A 24,315-nucleotide genomic window follows, 5' to 3' on the forward strand; every position below is an offset into this window, starting at 1 on the left:
TCTCAACAGAACTGCCGATTACCGAGAAAAAATTTTTTTCCCTCTAGGATTTAAAAATTTCTTGAATCCGAAACTTCAACTATCGAGAAATTTTTTATTTCGCCTCTGAGTGCTTCGAGTGTTAATAATTATCGCTAGAACTCTTCGGGGGGCGTCCAGAACTCTCAACAGAACTGCCGGTTATCGAGAAAAATTTTTGTTAGAAATTTTTCTAATTAGAAAAAATTTTTCTCGGCAGTTCTGTTGAGAGTTCTGGACGCCCCCCGAAGAGTTCTAGCGATAATTATTAACACTCGAAGCGCTCAGAGGCAAAATAAAAAAGTTCTCGATGATTAAAGTTTCGGATTCAAAAAATTTCTAACAAAAATTTTGCTCGATAACCGGCAGTTCTGTTGAGTTTTGGACGCCCCCTGAAAAGTTCTAGCGATAATTATTAACACTCGAAGCGCTCAAAGGTGAAATAAAAAAGTTCTCGATGGTTAAAATTTTGGATTCAAAAAATTTCTAATTGTAAGTCCTACAGGGAAAAAAATTTTTTCTCGGTAATCGGAAGTTCTGTTGAGAGTTCTGTATAGCCCCTCACGAGTTCTAACGATTATCCTTAAGGCTCGAAACGCTACAATCAAAATTGAACGAGTTTTCGCTATTTTTTGTTTTCTAAGTCGAGAATTTCAAATTTAATTTACGTAATATTTCGAGCAGAACTATTTTTGAAACTTATCTAGAATTATAGAACTATTTGAAATCTACTCAGAACTATAAAAAAATTTGGATTTTTTACATAATGGGGGGCGTCGTGAAGTTAGCCCCCCGATTTTTCAAATGGTGTTTTCTTTACTTTAAATGGCAGAACTCTTTCTAAAATAGTCTGAGAACTCTAGAACTGTTCGGGGGGGGGGGGGGGGCGTCCAGAACTCTAATCATTTTTTTGAATTTTGAAAAATGGGAGGCCAACTTCCCAGAGGTAAATATATGTACATTTATAAAGTCACAAGTGAATATAATACATATTCTTGATACATATTATAATCAGCAAACTAAAATAATTATTATAAATATCTGGCTATTATTATAGATATCTGGCAAAATCACATGATTTCCTTTGAGTATCTGATATATGTAGAAGGTTCATTCAAAGAGTTGTTTGAAACAACACAATAAACTGAATCGACAATAAGCCGAAATTATGTTTACTTACCTTTTCGATGGCTTCCAGCGCCGCTTCAGCACTCCCAGCATGAGTAAACCGACGAGGATGAGGCCTAAGCGCCAACGGGTCTCCGAGTCGCAGCTGCGTATCAAGCACCACCACCAGCACTACAATCGATCACTACCGGAATCACACAACCACCGCGGATGACCGCGTCGATCTTTTCAAAAGGATCTCTATTGTCCGCACATGAGTCACACCATGATTCCCTTCCGAATAAATCTTTTTTCCCCGCGCGAATCTTTAGTCTTTCAAGTCACGATATTCGATCGATCTCGCGACAATCAGTAGTCACTAGCTAAACGGATCGTCGTCGTTAACCGTTTCACGGAAGCACTTTCAATTACGGTACGGTGGATCACGTTCTGCCAATTTCAAGCAGCTTCTTGTCATCCTCGTTACTGTGCGCCCTTATTTGCCGAATACCTTGAATCAGAAAAATAATGTGTAATGTTTAAAATTGATATAAAATTGAAATATATGTGAACAGGTTTAAAATATGTTAATTATATTCTCGAAAAAAAGAATAATGAACTACAAGTGGTCAGAACTTTGCAGTTAGAAATAGAATTTATGTTAAAACATACTTTTTTTCTGTTTAATAACCTCAGTTGTTTTAAAACAAAACCATAAAATGTCCATTGATTGAGTCTTTAAAAATTAATCATACGCAATCATCAATACCGACATACAAAACAAAAATATTGTTTCAGCTTTAAATGAACATCGCGTAATATCTATACATTTACAAGCAAGGAATAATATTATTTCTCGTAAAGAATAAATTTTGTTCGATACTTTACGGTATATTGTTTTGTCAGCAGAAATTCAATAACAAAAAACAACAGATTTCGCGTGCAATCGTTAAATATGCAATTTATATCAAATGTTATATAAATAACAATTCACTTTTTCCATCACTGCGTTACGTTATATTCCGCCAATTCACAACACAAATGCAAACACTCGTAGCAAGTAACGCAACACGGTCGCGAAGATTCTATTTACCATTCACAAAGGATCGCATAAATAATAATGTATGTCGCTTGACAAATATTTATCCCGTTTCGTGGAATAATTCATTGCTTTTGGAAAGGGCGTCACGCCGTCGTCGCGAGAGAAAATTTGATCGATAACTCGGCTTGTACTCAAAGTTGCATTCGCAGCTCAAAATGCAATATACGTTTTTAATTCAATATTAAGAATTATTATCGTTAATTTTAATATGCATTTTAATATGCATATTGTTAATCACACTATTTGCAATCGCGACCGAATATACATCGCAGCGTTCGACGCGTCAGGAAAATTGGATACCTAACCTCAGTAACCGACGAGATGGCAGTACACATCCTCGATCTTCGGTTGAGTTCAAGTTCCGTCATATTTAACACACACACATACACATCGATCAACCAGACAGCGATTACAAGAACATAATATCAGTTCTGATGTAAACACTTCGTAATCATTCTCGTAATCTTTCATTTCTGAACGCGACCTTCCGTACGCCGAAATACGGTAAACGTCTCTACACTCCGCGACAAATTTCTGCGTGTATATTTGATGTTTCCATGAAGATTCTTTTCGCGATCGCTTCTTCAATACAATCATTTCCGGATATCGTTCACTGCCGCTACCACAAACTCGAAAGACATAAATAACGCACAATAGAATAATGCGAGCTGGCTTGCGCGGCTTTAACAATATGGCAGTTAATGGCGGTTGATTCGGCGGGAGATTAAAGAAGTACCGACGAAAACAGCCGAGTCACGCCCGAAGAAGCTTGAATCTTAATCGATAAATTTGCGCGAAAAATGAATAGCGAGATTGTACAACAATTGACAAACGGCAAAGAAATCGAACAAAAACGATCATCCTGCAGAATTGTTTATTAAATTTCAGTAAATAAAAGCTCGCGTTTAGGAATAAAATATTGCGAGAACACGTTGTGAAGAATTTACACTTTCGATATTGTCGTCGCATCGGTTGCACGTATGTGTAAAATGTGAATAAATGTGAATAAATTTGAATACCGATCAATTGGATCAAGAATTCGAGGGTGCATACTGTAGCAGCCGAGATTAAACAGTGATCAATCTCGTTTCTTTTCTCTTTTAACACAATAAATGTTAAGTCAAAAACTAATTAACATTCATGATATTAAAAATAAATAAATATAAATCAAAAATTAATTTTTTACAATGGAAAGTTAATAAATGTAATTTTGCAGAGAAAACAGCAAACATTGATTTCCGATATGGACTAGCAGGATACAGACACAGAACAGCAGGATAGGAAATGACGTTTAGACCTATATTAGAGCGACCTTGATTTGCTTTCTGAGATTATTGGTTTGCAAGCAATCACGATCGATGCGGCTGAGCGTCCAATTGCCACGAAATTGCATAACCCATGCTCAAAGGCTATTTCGGGCTTAACCGCAGTCATGTATGTATAAGGACAAGATACAAATGAATAAATCGATCAATATTTTATTTGTCGTGCACTGGAAGCATGTTGACAATGAATAGCATAGAGTATCAACGTGATATACAAAGGCAAATAATATAATCGTAATAATTTTACCCGGATATATTAAAAGAGCATTATGGAATATTAATGATTACCGTCGAAAATTATGATATAATTTAAATCGTATTTCGGAATCGTATAATCGTATGATTTAAATCGTATTTCGGAAAATATACGCGAGCAATGTATCGTAAATATTCATATTTAATTAAAAATGTATAAATAAATGACATGTAACATTATTATAAAAATGATATCAATATCTTTTTAAGAATATATATTCTTAAATAATCTCTTAAATTTCTTAATTTCTCTTAACTAATCAAAAATTTCTTTACATCATCTTTATACAAGAAAAGTAAGTCATATTTTGTTATTAAAGTATTCAGTTTCTAGCGCAATAAATTGATTTGCATATCTAATTACTGCATATTAAGTCAAATCTGGTTTGTGTTTAATGATGTATCCTATGATATTCTTGAAGACTATTTTTAAAAACTTCTACATTTTTAATCAATAGAAAATTATATAAAAATTATCCACTGATTATTTATATGAATGACATATTTTAAGTAACAATTTGCTCTAAAACTGATACTGATGTATTATATTATTAAATAATCATAAACATCGTGTATTAAAAATAAAAAAATTGTACATTCTATCATTATGATGTATTAAATTTGTTAATTACTTAATCAATTTCAATATTTAAAATGGCTATTAATTAACTATCTGAATATTCACAAGCTATAATATCGTTGTTTTTGTTACATCAAAAAAGAAGACATTTATATTTTCATAATTAATGTTCCACTTGCTTGTTATTATCGTTTGAAAATTCAGACGATTCATCATTTGAATATTCGAAAAACAAATACTTGCGATGCATATTTAATGGCAGATGCATATTATTAATTACGATTGCAACAAGATTCAAGTAGCTTGAAATTTCTCAAATATTCGTAGAAACGCGGCAATCGACAGCCCCATTTTACCTTGTAATTCGCATCATTTTCTTCGTGCATGAATAATTAATATCGTTAATTAGCGGATACTTCAATATACTATATAACTTTCCACATTCTAGTGCGCATTAATCGATAATAACCTCAAACAAGCTTCTGCGTTAGCAAGTGTAAAAGCGCCAGTGTTAAAGATTGCAAATATAGCACCTTACCTCTCGTTCATTTAGGAAAATCAAATCGCCAAAAGGCTCGCGCCTTGGAAAACGATAGCTCCCAGGATCACAGGACGATCAATAATCGTGTGCGAGTTCGGAACTGGAGCATCGCGTCGTATTGTCGCGAAAGGATATCCGAAGCTACTTGCGTTTCGAATCGCTTGAAATTCGATGCCATTTGCTCTCCGCCCGTGAGATCACGTGACCCTTTTCGATTTATTCAGAAACTGCGATGTGCAAATAGTGCAAGTAACGGCTCGCGGCAGACGTCAAAAGAGGGATATCGATCGGTTTACTCACCTCATTTTGCCGGTTCCGGGTTCAAGGGCAGCTTCCGGTTCCACTACCTCAGGAGACACGCGACACGATCGACGGCGATCTTACTGTTGACACGGCCGGCTTCCTACGCATCTCGGTGATTCAAACGACGTAGGCACGACGTCGTCTCCCGCGTGCGACGGAGACCCGGTTCTCGAAATTCGACACGGTGACCGCAATTCCGTGCGACGTACGGACGAACGGACAGGCAGACTGCGAGAGAAGCGATACAACGACGATATATATCACAACGCGAGCAGGGAACGCACTGGCGAAAGAGATGAACGAAAACTCGCGTGCGCACGGAGAAAAACAACTAACCGGACTGCGCGTCGAACACGAACTGAACTCGGCAGCGAGAGACAGAGACGACACACGTCTCACGCTACCCCCTCTCCGTCGTGCGCACACTGAGCCTACCCGGCAGGCGGCCAAGTCTCTCCCCACCACGGCGCGTTCACAACACAAGTGCGGCAAGTGCCTCGCTCGAGCCGAGCGAATTCTGAGAAGTATGTGGTAAGTAATACTCTGTTCAGTGTTTTTGTGATGTTTTGAAGCCTATTGTCTGTCTCGAATGCTTGTTTTGACTGATGTTAGTGCGAGATTTCAAAATTTTATGAGCGTGCTGTGAAGAAAAACATAGAAAATAAAATATGTAGCTCCCAAACTGATAAACGGAGTTTTCAAACTTATAATAGATGATTGGAAATTAAAAACGGTTACATTTTAATCATAAGATTTATATCTATTTAAGAAACGTAACACAAATTTTTTCTTTCTTTTCTGTTGCTTTTTCTTGAAATATTTTTTGTCCAATTTTATCAAAAATGCTTCACGCAAATTATCTAATACTACATAATCTTTGTATGTATTAATCGATACATATTATAATTTGAGTTTTTGAAATTGCATATCTAAGCATTAGATTTTTCTTATTCTTGTACTACAGACTTATATTTATATATCTAAAATACTTTTAGAATTTTTTGGTAACTTCAAACTTTCTGTTCTAACCTAACCTAATCAATATTAAATAAAGCTGTAAAGTTAATATAAAGTTAATATTAGTATATAATTCATATAATTCGTAAAATTAAAAAAAATTTTTTAAATAGCTTTGTTATGAAAATTAAATTCTTAAAGAAGTTTGTTTAGTTTACAATAAATACAAATTTCTAGTGCAAATAATTAATTAGCAATTTAGCGAGAATAATTAACTTTCCGAGGAATTATTTTAAACACAATAATTATTTTGAATGATTATATAATTATGCAATTTTATCAATAGAGGAATTACATTTTATTACATGATACATATGCATTCAGAATGCAATTGTGTATTCAATCTTATTGCCTATGATACATTTTCATGTATAATTGCGCCATAAAAATTTTATTAAAGTCTGCGATAGTCTCTTTATGGTGAGATTGAATAATACCGCTGAAAGCAAGAGAGATAAGATAAGATAGCTAATATATATCATTGTTTGCATTAATCAAAACTATCTGGTCAAATTTTCACAAAATTGTGTAAGATTGACGAAATTCACTGAATTAATTATATCTTTAAAAACAATGCTAAATAGTAAATATTTTCCTGCAGAAGTTTAATTCACAGAATTATCAAAACTTATATTACGTTATTATTGATTATAAATGAACTATAACAGAAATTGATATGCGGATTTGCAGTGTTGAACCGTTTATAAAACTTTTTCGAATATTTTTGCAAACCTGATGTGATTTAATAAGTATGCGCGCAAATGCAAATTGCTGTTTCTTCAAGTACGACTCTGTGCGCAATTTATCGGTATGTTAGCGACCATTTATCACACAGTGTAAAATTAATTTAGATGCGTACTACGTTGCAACGACCGCGTTCATGCCGCGGTACGTGGCTCTCGACATTTAACATCTGTCTACGTTATGCATATGCACATGTTACGCACCTATGCATATCCATGTATTTTACTCTCTTGCAGCATCCATTTGAAACGGAGCAGCGAAACCACGCACGATTTACCGGCTAATATATTCACAATGCGATATAGAGTACAGTTTACCTACAACAGTAATCAGTAAGACAGACGTGGGACATTTCTGCACACTTAATCTTGAATAATTACATAGATGCATTGTCAGTTATTTTATCACAAAAATTATTACAATATTGCAGAAATAAAAACATTAATATCGGCAAATCCATCAATTTATAATTAAAAGTCTTATTTAAAAAGATTGCAAGATAAACACTGTGATTAAAAGCAAACTTTTTAAAATTCTACTTTAATATCGCGTAACTCGTCAAATTTTGACGATAGTGAGAGTGCAGTTACTTTCTAATGCAAATGTATGCATGAAGGTGCACGTCAATTTTTCCAACGTATTTTGCCGCGCCAATTTTCCGCGAACGTCCGTCTTCCGAATGAGCGTATTTTTAAATGTAAATGAGGTTTAGCCCGTGGCTCCGTGCCGTCTAAATTTGCACGCGGAAGCGTCGTCGTTGCTATGGCTAATCGCGTGCAGCGGTGTGCCAATTGTTTCAACCCTGAGTTAGTGTTCATCCGTTCGCGTTCTCGGGACACGGCCGAGTTCGAGCGGCGCGCACAGCTGAGCCGGCGCTCGGCGCGGATGCATCGATTTTTCCCTCATCCGTTGCGCCGGAGAGATGCAGCTCGGATGCATCGCCTTGCATGGCTCCGCAGGCTGGTACTTGCCAACATCTCTTCCCACTCAGACTCAGTTTCACATATTCCGTGAAAGCGGAAGAGTTAACGATTGCTTCGATCTTTAACAATCGCTTTTAATTAATTTATTATTTAAAAGGCACTGTCTCTGAAAAAAAGAAGTAAAAAAAGTTTTTATTATTTAGTAGTTATTATTTCTTATTTTGCTTCAAGTCTGCGATTAAATGATGAACTCCATAGTCTGAAAAAAAAATTAATTTACGAAATTTTTAAAAGTCTTTAGTCTACTTGAAATACGAATATAAGACGATTAATATGGAACTTACAAATAATATTTTATAGACCTTATATAGAATTAGCTTAATACATATTTAACATAAAATTGATGTAATAAATCTTTTATAGAAAAGAGAAATTCTTAAAATTATATATGCATTATGCGTTGCAATAACTAGAATTTTTCTTACATAGCTACAATCTCGCTGTGAAAATTCATGGGAAAAGGAGAGGATCATTTCTCACTGGAAGGATAGGATCAAGGAATTCGGAGCCAAGTTCAGCAGCTATGAATGATGGACCAAAGAAGCTGCAGGTGAACGTCACTGATGGCCGGCAACGTTAACAACTGCAGCAGGACTGGTTTCTCAAGATTTCACGGCTCTTCGAACAGGTAGACCCCGCAGGACATGCGCGAGTGGCAAGGGTGGAAGAAATCGAAGGGATCGAGTACTCGGTTATGAACCCGTCATGGAAACTGATCGCTCTACGCGGGAGGTAACTCACTGCCGAGGTACGTCTTATTCATGAACGATCATCTACTTCTGACTGATCATGCCATGAGTATTTTCAACTCGGCTTCGAAATAACACTATGAAATCGAATAACTATGAATCGTTTCAGAGGCATAGTGGTTTTTTCTTAAGTGCACAATATATTATGCTTAATACATATATCAAAATTTTTTGAAAATAAAATTTTTTAATATCTTTCTTTCAAAATTTTAGTTTTAAAATTCTTAGTATTAAGTTTTTAAATATCAAGTTCAAAACAATTAATATTTAAAAAATTTAGTATCAAAATACTTCTTTTCTTTTTACTTATTTAAACAATAGTTAATTGTTTTACTTACTTGTTACTTAATAATTAAAATATAGAAGTTTAACTGAAATGTGTCAATTTGGTAATGTAGAACTTCATGCACTTAGGGGATGACCCTGATCCTATCTCCTAGGACGATGTCTACATTCAACAGTTTTACTATCGAGGACTCTCAGAAAGTAAAACTTTTGAGCAAGTATCTATTGAAAGTTTCATGGTCCATTTTATGCTCATTGCAAACTTTTACGAGAATTGCTCTCAGATAACAAAACTCCCAACTTAAATATAACGAAATTTCTTATATACATTGCAAATAGACTCTGTACAAATTAAAGTAAATTTTAGTCCTTTGAGAGATTGTCGTTTCTTATAAGAAAATATTTTTATTAGATGCAATAAAAATGTTATTAAAACTAGGCGAGATCTTTAAATCGAATTTTTTTTGCTGAAATCTTTTCAGTAATCTTTTCAACAATAAGCAATATGATCATATTTGACATAAAATCATATGTCTATGATACTTAAATATTTTGATTTTCTAAAAAGTTTTGCCTCAATATTGCGACTTCACAAAAATCCAATTTAAATTCGAATTACGTTGAATAAACGACCTCGGTTCCGGAGTGTACGTCACTCATCTCGAGATCGATCGATCACGGTTGTACAGTTTGACGTCGCAGAAAAAGGGTGAGGCGATGGCAATGGGCACGATAGGAAACTGGATTGATTTTCAGCTCGTGCATTCGCATTCGTCTTGTCGTGTCCGTCTTTATATTTGCTACTGAAAGAGAGAGACAGAAAAGGGATTGAACATGCTTTTTTCAGATCCTTCATTCACTGTTTTGCTGGACCATCTGGTCTTCCACCTGTGCCCAACCAACTGTTTCTTTACAATTGCCACTCGAGCACGTGCGGTTTTTATTTTGAGTCTCTTTCAGTTTCTTATGTATTTTGCGACGACAGAATAGCGAGAAAGATAATATTGATGCATGTTTAAAAGACTACAAGCCGTGTTTTTTGTTCCACTATAAATTTCCGTACTTTGATGTTGAAACCAGACGAGTGCTAGAGTTGAATAAATTTACTTTTTTCGATGAGACTTTTTTCTTTGAGAAAATGTCAAGATATATAAGATGATTATAAATTTGCACAAACGTTTATGAAATTATTTGACAATTTTTGTAATAAAAATGTCGAAATCTGTGTTATTTAAATGTGACAAAATATTTTTTAAATATTTTACTTGCTTGGAAAACGTATAGAATACTCAAAGTTTGTAATAAATTTTTGACCGGTTACGGAAAGATAGGTCTGAAACTTACGTAACGCTCTAATATACGTATATATTATGAAAGAATAATTAGTTATTGTGATTACATATTGCTCTCTTTTTCTGCACATATATAATTACCATAAGGTCGACACGAACCCACGTTAAATGAAAGCCATAATAACCTTTCCAAGCCTTTGTTGGACGATGTCCAGTAAAGTACTGCAATATTACTATATAATTCTGCATTACGCAAACTTTAACGAACTTTCCTTTGAGTGTTTTTAAAACAAGAAAGCACAAGGTAAAAAATAAAAATCTCTACTTATAAGTCTTGAGAAGACTTTATTAATATAATATATAATCTTATTAGATAATTATAATCTTATATTTTATTTCAATAAAAAGAAATTTTTAAACATATATATTGATTAAAAACAATTAGAAATTATAACTGTATACTACATATTGGAATTGTTTATTTTATATTTTAAAAATTATAACCATGCAATTTCTGCTTCTTTAGAAAAAGTAAATTTTTAATTGCACTTATTTCATTGTTGCCTTTATTATGTGACATCCGTCATGTCTATAAAAATAAGAACATTAATTTAAAAAAAAGTGGTTCCGGCCGGGATCGAACTGGCGACCTTCTGCGTGTAAAGCAGACGTGATAACCGCTACACCACGGAACCTTGATGTCTTACATTTTTCATTGAGACCATAACAGCGTCTCACATTTGTTTTATAATTTTTATTTTTAAATTATGTTACTTATTATTAGAAATTTATCTCTAAAATATTATTACATATGCAAGTTGTAAACCATCAAATCACTTTCATGAAATTCATTTACAAATTATATTCACACTCTCAGTCGATAAATTTCACGACTTTGTTTCATATAATACAGATGGCAACTGTAATCCACACGCGCGTAGCGTTTATCGTTTTATACTCAAAAATATAGATAAATTAAATTTATCAAACATTATATTAGTAAAATTTAATTAATTTGTTTTTTGTTTGAATATGAATATATAAAAATTAGAACACCAAATTATCTTTATCGCATTGATCTTTTTTATTTTGATTTCACATTTTAATATAAATTTTTGCATTATACAATGAGTGAATGTTATATTATATATTTATTGTTTGGATTGACATAATTATTCAGTCTGATTTAATTTACAAATGGCATTGCTATAAAATATAAAATTAATAGTTTTACGTAGATTAAGAATACAATACATGATCGTTATAAATAAATATGCTAAGAAAAATAAGAGAAAATGTTTTCAAAATATTATGTATACTTTTTACAATATACAATAGAACATTATTGATATTGATAAATATATATAATTTAGGTCAAAAAGAGTTACTATTTTATCAAATAATAAGTTATTATATGATTCAGAAATGTGCGCAAACTATAACATCACAAAATCAAAAACTGTCAGTTTCAAAGCTCTGTAATTATCTGTACTATCTAAATTTTTTAATAATTGTCACTGATTAATGTCCTAATACACATTAACAGTATATGATACACTGATAATGTGTATCGACTTTAAACTCGAGATAATTTGACAGAAAAGTGCTGTGAGTACATTATCAGAAATAAATTTCTTTATTTGCGAGATTAATGGAAGTTTTCTCGATATTAATTTTAATTAATTCAATTATGTAATTATTAATTCAGTTATGTAAATGTTAACTGTTTATAGTTTTGCGATCATCTGCCTTACAAGCATGTTGAAATATTATGTATGTCACATATAATCAGTATCACATATGTAAGACATCACTAAATGCAACGAAAAGGCCTATGCACTTAGATATTTTAGATAAGATATATCAAATGACAAGGATATTATTAAGACGCAGCAATGGTATCAGAAGAAGTACAATCGTTGAAGAATTGACTTCTCAAGTATTAAATATTTCGTGCAAGAACAATGACATTGTGCGAACCAGAAGATCCGGCGCATTGCAACTTACAGACGTGGATTCAAATCATTCAGATTTTGTGTAATTTCATATTAGGCGTGAGTATACTGTATTTATATTGTTATTTACAACCAGTATTTTTATTCTAATTTCTATTTATTTTATCTTAATTAATAGTAAGTGTATTACAAAGGCTGTCGCTTTTCAGTTGGCAGGGAAAGGTGGAATAAGCTTGTACATTCTGACAAAATTCGATTATTTTAACGACTTAAAGTTGTTTGATCATTATGAGATCTTAAACGTGAATGTTTTTTTGGCCTCCTCGGTTGCACTGACTCTAATTAGTTGGGTTGGTGTTTTTGCTGGTACGAAAAAATGCGCTACATCGTCGCTTACAGTAAGTTAAATCATCCTTTGACACTCAAGAATGCGTGATACATGCATTTGTTCTAATTTTGATGTTTTCTGATATTTTCAGTACACATGATTTATAATTGTTTAAATTATAATTAAAATCGTATGTTGATGAAATTAATTTAACAGCTTAATTTAACCCAAACATTTATTTATAAAATACTTTTATTCTTTCTAATGTATTAATATTTATCGTATTTTATTACAGTATATTAATTATAAAATATAAAAGAGTACTTTTATAAATTATAATATTAATGCTTTTAATATTATATTATAATGTTGCTACCACAAAATATGCTTTAATACATAATTTTTTCTGTACGTTATATAAATATTATAAAATATTAAAAATTATAATTATTCCCTAGAATGGATTGTTATTAGGCGGATTTGTAATAGGCACTACAACTTATGTTGCTACAATGGGTATAATTACCGATTATACGAAAACCGGCGATTTATATAATCAAATGAAAACAGAGATGGAAGAGTATGCCATTCATTCAAATTTCATTGATACTCTACAAACCACTGTGAGTGTGCACGTTAATTAAAAATTAATTGCGTCAAAATAATTATAATTAGTTAAATTTTTTTAAATTAAATTAAATTTTTTATTTTGTTATATAATTTTTTAGATATTAATATTGCTTATATATAACATAAGATAACATATCTAACATAAGATAAGACTTATTTAAAAATTTATTATTAAAGGTAATAATTGGTTACATATTTTAATTTTTGAATAAAATTGGAAATATACTATTATTATTAATTGTTAATTGATATTAATATAATTTTTTGGATGTAAAAATATTGATTTTATTAATAATATGAAAATATTTTGCACATAAATAATACAATATATATATATAAAATTACAAATATAATATAATTATTATATAAAATATATATTTATTATATTTTATAATAAAGTATTTTAAAAATATGCATACTTATCACATGTAAAAAAGACAAATTGTTTTAAGAATCCTCGGTAGTATAGTGGTTAGTATCCCCGCCTGTCACGCGGGAGACCGGGGTTCGATTCCCCGCCGGGGAGGTTTCTTTTTTTCAACGCATATTTTTTGTTTTGCTTTAAAAGTATAAAAAATTATTAAAATTTTTTACAAAACTTGTGTTAATTATTTATATTAGTGTTTTCAAATTTCTGGGACAATATCAATAAATTATTAACTGAAGTACAGAAGTTTATATTTTTTATATCTTGTACATGTATAGGTACAGATTGTATTGTTAAAACCATTATCAATTAATCTTTATATAAGTTGCTTAATTACAGTTAATTGATTTTTAATGAAGATTTTATTGCTCGACTTTTTCATATATAACATCAAATGTTTTATTTAAACGACTAATTAAATTCCGTTAAATTAAATTCTATTTTGCTTCTAATTAAAATTGTAGCTTTTGTGTTGTGGACTCGATGGCGTCAACACGTGGGATGGAAGTTATATTCCCGAATCTTGTTGCCGACACCCTTCAAATTTAGCATGCACCATAGATTCTCCTAATTTGCAAACAAATGGATGCTTCGAGGAGTTTGTTCGTACGGGGCGTTATTACGCTTGGCTTCTTTATTCTATTCTTGCGTCTTCCGGGCTTCTCGAGGTGAGAATGTTTAGAGTTACTTTACAGAAAATAAATACACAGTATTTAGTAAATTCTTGTTAGTCATACATATACACTACAAAATTTTCCGTCTTATCTATAGAACTGCATCTCTTTCAATTTTTGTTTAACTATTTCTATTTTACAAGAGTTTTTTAATTTTTACATTTTCTTATTTATAAGAATGAATAATACTGAATTAAAACTATTTTAAAGTAAAAAATTATTTAAAATTAAACGAAGAAAAAAATTTTATTACTTTTTTAAATGTGGTCTTCAAAGAGAATGAAATTACAACGATCAGGATAATATCATTTAAAATCTGAAATTTTCAGAATCATAATATTATTTAATATAGATGTTAATTACATCACAAAAAACTTTTCCAAAAAAAGTTGTATATATCATAAAAAACTTTCCAAAAAAATTGTATTTCCAAAAATATATTATAAAAAAATTTTTTTTAAAAAATTTTATATATTTATTATAAAAAACCTTTCCAAAAAATTGTACTTTTAAAAAAAGTTGTATATATTAAATAAAAATTTGCTACATATTCTGTCTATAAAAGAGGTGATATCAGAAAATGACGCCAAGTTTAAATAAAGAACCTTTCAAAAAAAGTTGCATGTATATCTAATTATTTATTTAAAAATGATATTTATGTTTATATCTAGTTAATTCTTCTTAAGGGGGTTATCGCAATTTTTCAACAATTTAAGAATATTTTGAAAAAATTACCATGTATAAATAACATTATTATGTACAACATGTCAAAATTTCAGAGGACTCAGTTTCACCGAAATCGAGATATAAATTCTCAAAGTTGAGTTTTAATATTGAATCTTATGGAGGGATCGTTGTGAAAGGCATATTTTAAACAATAGCGTCGAAAAAAAATTTAGGAAAATTTTTAAAAACTAATATGTTATTAAGGATTGTAGTCACTATACTATAGTTGAATTTCAGGAAGCTTAGCTTCACGGTTTCCAAAATATTGCGTTTAAAAGTTCAAAACACAGAAAATTAGACGTTACATGCTATCAAGACATGGCAACGTTGCGACTGCTGGCCGACGACACGTGAGATTTCCGCGGCAAAAAACATGTAGGAATTTTAAATAATCACGCATGAAGACATTTATTTATTTAATATAGGCATAAGTATAGAGTAGATCAGAAAAAAAAAAATAAAAAATTATATTATAAAATAATATAAAAATCTTAAAAATGATTAAAATATATTAAAATACATACATATACAGATATATATATATACATATTTTTTTTTAAATATTTTAATTATTTTTTTAAGATCTTTATACTATTTTATATTTTTTTTATTTATATATATATAATATATACGTATATAAACAATTTAATTAAAAATAAATCATCTTAATACATAAATCTTTCTTTGAAAAACTAAAAGTGAACAACTAAAAGTGCGTTGTTGCCGGATCACTATTTTCTTACACAATTGATAGTGTGTGTATACACAGACGAAACACTAGCGCTCTTGCACAGACAGTCAGTTACAAAAACTAAGCTTTGGAAGAAGAGTGAGAAGTACGCAATGGGAACCAGGCGCGCGCAGCTCGCGGCACTGTATTTTTGAGGCGCATTGTACCACGATAACCCCCTTAAGTATACTTTTTAAAATAATTGCATCTGTATTTAGTTATTTTTTTTATATCTGTATCTAGTTAAATAAAAAAATTTTTTAAATTTAATCAAAATAAAAAAATATTACAAAATTTCGCAAAAAACTTGGCGCTGCTATAAAATAGCCTTAAAATATTATTATACATCTTAAAATATTATAGAGCAATAAAGGCTATTTTATAGCAGCGCGAAGTTTTTTGCAAAATTTTGTAATATTTTTTTACTTTAATTAAATTTAAAAAATTTTTTTATTTAACTAGATACAGATATAAAAAAAATAACTAGATACAGATGCAATTATTTTAAAAAGTATACTTAAGAAGAATTAACTAGATATAAACATAAATATCATTTTTAAATAAATAATTAGATATACATGCAACTTTTTTTGAAAGGTTTTTTATTTAAACTTGGCGTCATTTTCTGATATCACCTCTTTTATAGACAGAATATGTAGCAAATTTTTATTTAATATATACAACTTTTTCTAAAAGTACAATTTTTTTGGAAAGGTTTTTTATAATAAATATATATAATTTTTTTAAAAAGATTTTTTTATAATATATTTTTGGAAATACAATCTTTTTGGAAAGTTTTTTATGATATATACAACTTTTTTTGGAAAAGTTTTTTGTGAGAAAAACTTTTTTTTAATATAATATATTTTTGAAAGTACAGTTCTTTGAAAAGGTTTTTTATGAGGAAAACTTTTTTTAAAAAAACAATTTTTTGGAAAGGTTTTTTATGAGGAAAACTTTTTTTTAATATAACAAGGCGTGTATTTCGCGCCCTTTTTTTACCTTTTTTAAAAAAAAAGATTTTTTTTGTGAAATATTATTTCTTTTTTTTAGTAAAAATAATTTTAATAAATATGATTCTTTTTTTTTAGTAAAAATAATGGTAATAATACCCCATCATCACTTCCGTCATATTTTCAATACGACGATCCTCTTTTTGATTATAGAAATCTTAATTTATACAAACCTAATAATTTTTTTTTATATTGTATTTTACAACATGTTTTATAAGAAAATTATTAGTGATCATAAAAAGGGTATAAAAAACCATCTGTATTTCTAAGTTATTGCGTTTTTTCATATATAAAAACAGATTACTTTTGATCAAATTTCTGTAAGAATGACAAAAACATCTTTAGCACCTCTAGGCCATTGTCTTTTTTTAATTAGCGTATCGTCAGCTTCAATCCAAGTGTTAGACATTTCTTCTCTATAAACATTACATACCTGCCGATTCCACCAATGTGCACAAAGTACACTTTCTGTCTACTAACTACAGAATACTAACAAGGGAACGTTCACAAGTGTCCCCTCCCCCGATTTGATTCTCCTTGAAATATGTTGTAAAACATACAATTTGAGGAGACACGTATTTTTTTATAGCGGCTCTAACTCAAATTTAAGGGATCAAACACTCCTTTGAAAAAAAAAACGGTTTTTTTCTTTGTGTGTAACTATCGCCAAAACCGTAGGAGATAAAAAAATATTTCAAATAGAAGTTGTATGGCTTGTAATGGACTTTATAACTGTGTAGTTAAATTTTCAAAAAATAAAATTTTTTTAATTTACCCCCACCCCTTGTTATTATTTTTTCGAATTTCAAAATTTTTGTAATGACAAAAGTTGTAGCATTTTTTACGCTGAATTCAACCATATATGATTTTATTATGTTTCGAAATCACATCTTTCAAAAATGAGTCATCAGTATCACATTATATGCGTCGCGCTGCATGACCGTTTATACCGCACTTGTGTTGTGCATAGTCGCAAAATAAATATAAAAATAACATGTTATTATATATTTGAGAAAGAAAAGTTAACTAAAATTGTTGCTAAAGCATCTCTTTCACATTACACTCTTATAGATAATCGCTGCATTTCGTGCGCAGCGCGTTGTTATATGCAAGTTAGCTATCAACGCATATTACACTTTGAAGTTTTGCTTGCAGTGACCACGGGAAAATAATTTATGAAACGAAAACAGTGAATGAATTAATCTATTCAACATATATCTACCCTGACTCTACCTTCTTGGCCCGACTTGACTGAGAATGAAATAAAATATAAAATTCTGTACAGTTTACTCTTTTTCAATAATTTTTATATACTGTAATTCTACATGCTATTACATTCCACTAAATTACTACGATTTTTTTAAACTATGGTATATAAAATGTATATTATAAGTATAATTATAATATATATAAATAAGCTTATATATATATAAAAGCTTATTTATTGTATCAATATATTATAATTATACTTATAATATACATTTTATATTTCAAGATTTTATATACCATAGTTTAAAAAAATCGTAATAATTTAATAGAATGTAATAGCATGTAGAATATATCGCAGTATATTAAAATTATTGAAAAAGAGTATGTACAGAATTTTATTCATTGTCAGTCAAGTCGGGCCAAGAGAGTAGAGTCAGGGTGGATATATGTTGAATAGATTGATTCATTCACTGTTTTCGTTTCATAAATTATTTTCCCGTGGTCACTGCAAGCAAAACTTCAAAGTGTAATATGCGCTGATAGCTAACTTGTATATGACAACGCGCTGCATACGAAATGCAGCGATTATCTATAAAAGTGTAATGTGGAAGGGATGCTTTAGCAACAATTTTAGTTAACTTTTCTTCCTTAAATATGTGATAACATGTCATTTTTATATTTATTTAACGACTATTGCGCAACACAAGTGCGGTATAAACAATGCATCATGCAGCACGACGCATATAATATAATACTGATGACTTATTTTTGAAAGATGCGATTTCGGAACATAATAAAATCATATATGGTTGAATTCAGCGTAAAAAATGCTACAACTTTTGTCAACAAAAATTTTGAAATTCGAAAAAATAATACCAAGGGGTAAGAGTAAATTAAAAAAAATTACATTTTTTGAAAATCCAACTACACAGTTATAAAGCCCATTACAAGCCATACAACTTCTACTTGAAACATTTTTTTATATCTCCTACGGTTTTGGCGATAGTTACACACAAAAAAAAAACTTTTTTTTCAAAAGGGTGTTTCACCCTTTAAATTTGAGTTAGGGCCGCTATAAAAAAATACGTGTCTTCTCAAATTGTATGTTTTACAACATATTTCAAGGAGAATCAAATCGAGAGGGGACACTTGTGAACGTTCCCTTTAAGAGTGTTGTCAGCATGTGTGTTGCTACACTTCTGCACTTCAAGACGAGAAAAATTTTTTTTGTAAAGAATACTATTATTTTGATATACACTATCTCTATTCGTCTCCACAACACGTTACATATACATTTTACGACCGATATTAATTATATCAATGTGATTAGTATCATCAAAGCTGCGAGCTGACAGGTCTGAGCGCCGCCATGTTGGAAAAGGACAGACATCTTTTAGAAAAAGAAAGGAAAGAAAAAAGACGCTCTTATGCGGGAATCGACATTTCACGGGATGTAGAAAAGGACAACCATGTCGCATTTTGATGCTTCTAGTTGACAAAGGAAAAACTTATATATTAGAGAAGGATGACGAACAGACGACGACGACGACGACGACGACCAAACTTACATAGATTTCGGCATATTTCGACTTTGGCAAACTTTGGCAATTAATATATTTTTTTAGAAAGCATGTACAAAAAAAGTAAAGATACTTTTATTATGTAAATCGCATGTGCTCTATCGATTGAGCCTATTATAAATTCGATCGGTCCACGCATTATTGAGATATGCAAATCTCGACTCCTATCAGCTCATGTACTCGCATAAAGATACACGGTCGGTCTTGCGCTGCGCGTGAACTTGGCGCGAGACACTACCGTGTCTCTTGATACTAAATTTAAATGTAATTTATATTTACAAAAGCACGATTTACTCGACTTAAATACTTAATTAGACTAATGCGTGCAGATTCTTGGCATTATCTTGTCGTGTCTGCAATGCCGTATCATTAACGATAGAAATAAAAAGAAGTTTGCGAAAGAAAATCCGCCAATAATTCCGAGACCTTTTGCGATACTCGAGACAGAACATGAGGAGATAGAGAAAATTGAGGAAGAGAAAAAGAAAGAGGAAGTTCAGGAAGAGGACAAAAAAGAAGCTGTCCAAGAAGAAGAAGCAGCTGAGTTAAATACATGTAAGATTATCTGCAAGGATTTTCCAAGTGTACGAGTAATATCGAATGCACGAGTTAATCTATGAAAGCTTTTAATTTTCTATTTCTTTTTGTTTTTTTAATTTTTTAGATTATCAAATTATAATATATTGTTATGCCTAAAAATACAATTTTTAAGATATTTTCTATATATATCCTATATATAGCGATTCCAGTTAGTAATAAATATTTTTATTTACAGAATATTCTGACGCTACATTTTTATTGAAAATTTTGCAAGAAGCATATTGTGAATTAATAAATTATTGTTTTATAAATGACGAAATTTCTGTAAGTATAAAAATATGTATAAATTAAATATATTACAATCTATGTTAAATAATATCTATTTCTGCCAAATATTACTACTTTATCATTTTAATATATGTATAATTAATAAATTGAAAAATAAATATGCTTAATTGAGATATCTATAATCAAAAAATGACAATTATCTTGTTAATATATAGAAAATAAAGTTTTTGTTATAGGAAGTATATAATAAACACATAAAACTGTACGCTCATATAATCTATATTTGCACTAAGCACACATTTATACAATCGTAATCACGCAAATTAATCCATCCTTTGATAGGCAAAATATATATATTAGTAATATAGATATTAAATTTATATATAATATATTATAAATCAACAACACACGAATATATTTTATCCATAATTACTCTACATTACTTGGTAATATCTGCTGTCTGCTGTATGTGATATTACAATTGTAAACTAATTCCCTCAGCAATGTATTTTTTAATTAAAAACAATTATTCTGATATAAATTTAAAAAAGTGGAAATAATGTTTGTCTATTCTGGAAATATTTTTCTCGTTCTTTTCGGAGCAGATATTTGTCACTTACATACGTAAAAGCAGAAGCACAGCATAGTTATATTATAAAATATATGTGATAAATATACCGAATAGTTATCAAAGTCTGAGTTAGGTTCATTACTATGTTACTATGAGGCGAGCGTGAGGAACATCGTGGACGGAAAGTCAATGCGCGAATATATTACGAATGAAATAGATAATTATTTACTGATCTTAATCTTCCGATTCTTCGTTCATAGTTAAATGTAAAATTTTTAATATGAGTCGATCAAAATTTCACCTTATCTTTATCTTAATGACATAGCAAATTTTCTAGTTGAAAACAACAAAAAAGAATTAATACGCTTTGTTTCATTTATCGCTTTCCCTTTTTACAGCCGTGGCCAGACAGCAAGCAAGAACAATGCCGGCAATCTGAAAAAGAATTAAAAGCATTACCGACCGGAAAATTCCAAATATTGCCACACTAATTCAATATACACATTTCAAACAAATTAAAAATTTTTCTTATAATAAAAATTTGCGTAATTCTTAAGTTTTAAAAAAACTTTTTAGAATTATATATTACTTCCATACTTCGACAAAAGGAAAGAAATATCAGGAAATCGTCGAGCAATTATTAATTTCGTATATTACGTTTTTGCTGAAGTAAAACTTGTTTTACATCACATTAAAACGAAGTGAATTTCAACGTGATAGCAGCTTGACGTATTTAATTAAAATATCTTGTAAAAGTAAGTAAAATAAAATTTACTCACTTCCACGAAAGCTATTCCGATACCCACGCCGATCAAGATCGTCGCGCCTTTCCGGACTCGCATTTCCAGCTTGCTGAAGCACCCCTCCCTGTACAGCGATGTGCTACCTATCTGACATATCGCCTGCATATCCGCGCAACAAGAAGTCGGGAAGCTGGCAACCGTAAATCCCTTAGCCGGAGTCCAATCCTCGGGTCCGTCTACGCCGCAACATTCTAGCTATTGGATAAAAACAAATAAAGGTATCAAATGAGAATTAATTATAATCGTCAAGGTATCAAATAAAAATTAATTATTAAAATGATTGGACAAATGATTAGATAAAATGATAGATAAATTAAAAGACAATCACTCTTCTCTTACGGTATTATCGTTTGAAAGTGAAAAGTTTAAAGTGTAAGATTGCTTTCGAAAATAGAATAAAACGATTTAAAGTCTGGAACTATTATAGCCAAAATTAGCACACGGCAGTCAATGCACTCAATATGGAAATGACTTTAATTGCTCGTCTACTATTTGCACGCGATGATCGTTTCACGTGACCTAACCCACAAGAATTGCGTTTCCCGTTGTTTTCTTCTTGGCACGAAAGTTATATTGATTTCATCGCCTCGCTTTTGTATCGACAAATCCATTAGCGTTGCTGCGCTCCCGATTCAGTATACTGACCTTTTTCTGCACATTGTCCCAAGCCAGTCTGTCTGCCTCCGTATAATTTTTCATCGATTCCTTTAGAGTATCTTTCATCGCCATGCTGAAATCGTTCTTGAACACCGCCGCCGCTATGCCCACCGCGAGCTCGATCACGAAGATTATTAACAGTGCGGCCGCAAACTATATATTATATTTTTAAGATTAATTTAATTAAACTAATAGAACTTATTATCAACTGGATATTTAAAATTATTTAATTTTTTTTTAAATCTATTCAGAAAAATAACGAAATAAAAATGAGGATCAATTAAATTGTGTGTATATTAGTACATCGCGAAATTTTTGATAATTCTAATCAGGTAGTTTATTAAAATTTCTTCTGAGAAAAAATTTGAATATAAAATAGTCAGAGAATCTGTTATTAAAATTAGAGTAGAAGTTTTTTAAAGTCAGAACACGCCCTAAAGAATACATAAGTAATCTTTAATAGATAGATAACCAGTTTTTATAAAATAAAGTTTTTTCTTAATTATTTTCTTGTTATTTTTATAGAAGAATGTCTTTGTTCTAAATTATTCAATTTTATTTGATATAACACTTTGATTTTTTCACTCACAGCGATTAACATGTTGTAATGCTCCTTGATCGCACCGTAACACCCTAGAAAAGCTATAATGAAAACGATAGATCCCGCAACTATGAGGACTATAGGCGGGGCCATTATCCTTCCTTCTAGAAAGTGACTGAATTCGCCAACATCGCATAACACTAATGCACCGGCCGCGATGATGCCTATGCCAGAAATCTGGAAAAATCAAATTCACGAACTATGCACATTTCTCTGCACAGTTGAAGATTTGGTCTATCAATATTCTTAACAAATTGAAAGCAAAATTATATCTATAGAAATTTCTATAAAACATATAAAAATATTGAAAAATAAATTTTTTGAGAATAATTTCTGTTAATTATTAATAAAAAAACAAATCTTTATTATATTAATTAAAATTTAATCTTTGAGAAAACTGCTAAAGCACGTTTAAATCACCGAATCCTTTTGCGCGCCAGATAAATGCATATATTTAAAAGTATCATGATTCCACAAATATAATAATAATAATAATTCTACAAATATCGATAAAAGTTATCTAATAATTTTACCAAAAAATTTGTATCAATATTTGCAAAAAATACTTTTTACTCGAATCACCTTCAAGAAAATCGTTTTTGCTGTTATCTCGCTATACTCACTGCGAAGACTAGATTGAAGATGAAGAGAATATACTTGATAACATTCATCCCACAAGACTCCATGGTGCCTCTTTGTACCTGCTTGTTGCTATATATAAACTGTGTTCTTACTTTCTAATCAATTTCACGATACTTCGCGGGATTCAAAAGGCCAAACACATAATCAACCGAGTTGCGTTCCGTGCAACGTCCGCGCCGTTAGTGGGAGCGATCTAGGTGGTGGCTCTTGTTCGACTCTGACGAAAGGCTTCGATCGAAATCCTCGGGTTCGAGGCTGCCAGTACAAAGTCAGGTAGGCTGGCAGGTCTTATTGGTCGTTCAGGGCGATGCACGAGGTCCTCGGCTGGCGTGTTTCTAGGCCGTCATTGGTCGGCAATCCCGGGCAAAGGTGATCATCGATGGTAACCATAGTCACCTAGCGCTACTATCCGGGCCAAAACGGCCTTCGAGGCAAAGAAAATGAAGAGGACAAATGGTATTTGCGAGCGAGCTTATGAAAGCTGTCGGGATACTTTACAGGTGAATTCACCCTTCACCCCGGGTTTGGTGCCCTCTTTAACTCGTGCCTGGCGCGAGCTATCGATCCAGAAGCCGTCGCCTGTCAACGTCTCCCCATGCGAAGTCTGCGATTTAGAAGATTGACCATGCGAAGATTAAAA

At 31.1% G+C, this 24,315-nt stretch overlaps 3 protein-coding genes and 2 non-coding genes across 7 annotated transcripts in view; 2 read left to right on the top strand and 3 right to left on the bottom strand.

Annotated features, from left to right (window-relative positions):
* LOC105669778 (nuclear mitotic apparatus protein 1-like) overlaps positions 1 to 5,610 on the bottom strand; it is a 235,651-nt gene extending 230,041 nt beyond the window's left edge. Inside the window, exons 1-2 of the mRNA XM_067346996.1 lie at positions 5,229 to 5,610; positions 1,199 to 1,636 (exon numbers count right to left, since the gene is read on the bottom strand). Coding sequence (XP_067203097.1) covers positions 1,199 to 1,239 — 41 coding nt within the window. The 5' untranslated portion in view covers positions 1,240 to 1,636; positions 5,229 to 5,610. The remainder of the gene's footprint in view (positions 1 to 1,198; positions 1,637 to 5,228) is intronic.
* A 2,382-nt stretch (positions 5,611 to 7,992) lies between these two features.
* On the top strand, positions 7,993 to 21,879 carry LOC105678823 (CD63 antigen-like). 3 transcript variants are annotated; one of them, XM_067350430.1, is made up of 9 exons: positions 7,993 to 8,094; positions 8,405 to 8,723; positions 12,189 to 12,355; positions 12,466 to 12,654; positions 13,043 to 13,207; positions 14,106 to 14,309; positions 19,903 to 20,128; positions 20,349 to 20,437; positions 21,371 to 21,879. In XM_067350430.1, coding segments are annotated over exons 3-8 (876 nt in total). In that variant the 5' UTR covers positions 7,993 to 8,094; positions 8,405 to 8,723; positions 12,189 to 12,265; the 3' UTR covers positions 20,351 to 20,437; positions 21,371 to 21,879. The 3 variants fall into 3 exon arrangements, with proteins under 3 accessions (XP_067206531.1, XP_067206576.1, XP_012233922.1); XM_012378499.2 differs by lacking the exons at positions 7,993 to 8,094; positions 8,405 to 8,723 and having other exon boundaries at positions 12,005 to 12,355; XM_067350475.1 differs by lacking the exons at positions 7,993 to 8,094; positions 8,405 to 8,723; positions 19,903 to 20,128; positions 20,349 to 20,437; positions 21,371 to 21,879 and adding an exon at positions 19,324 to 19,875 and having other exon boundaries at positions 11,733 to 12,355.
* Positions 10,924 to 10,996, bottom strand: TRNAV-UAC (transfer RNA valine (anticodon UAC)). The gene has a single exon. It is a non-coding gene; the product is annotated as a tRNA-Val (tRNA).
* Positions 13,669 to 13,740, top strand: TRNAD-GUC (transfer RNA aspartic acid (anticodon GUC)). The gene has a single exon. It is a non-coding gene; the product is annotated as a tRNA-Asp (tRNA).
* Positions 20,663 to 23,994, bottom strand: LOC105678832 (CD63 antigen-like). The gene is made up of 5 exons (XM_012378512.2): positions 23,657 to 23,994; positions 23,022 to 23,210; positions 22,421 to 22,585; positions 21,752 to 21,970; positions 20,663 to 21,407 (listed from the first exon to the last, which is right to left on the bottom strand). The coding sequence occupies exons 1-5, from the start codon at positions 23,717 to 23,719 to the stop codon at positions 21,345 to 21,347; spliced, it is 699 nt and encodes a 232-aa protein (XP_012233935.1). The 5' UTR covers positions 23,720 to 23,994; the 3' UTR covers positions 20,663 to 21,344.
* Positions 23,995 to 24,315: the final 321 nt, after the last annotated feature.

Source organism: Linepithema humile, chromosome 1, assembly GCF_040581485.1.
Source record: "Linepithema humile isolate Giens D197 chromosome 1, Lhum_UNIL_v1.0, whole genome shotgun sequence".
Taxonomy (NCBI): domain Eukaryota; kingdom Metazoa; phylum Arthropoda; class Insecta; order Hymenoptera; family Formicidae; genus Linepithema; species Linepithema humile.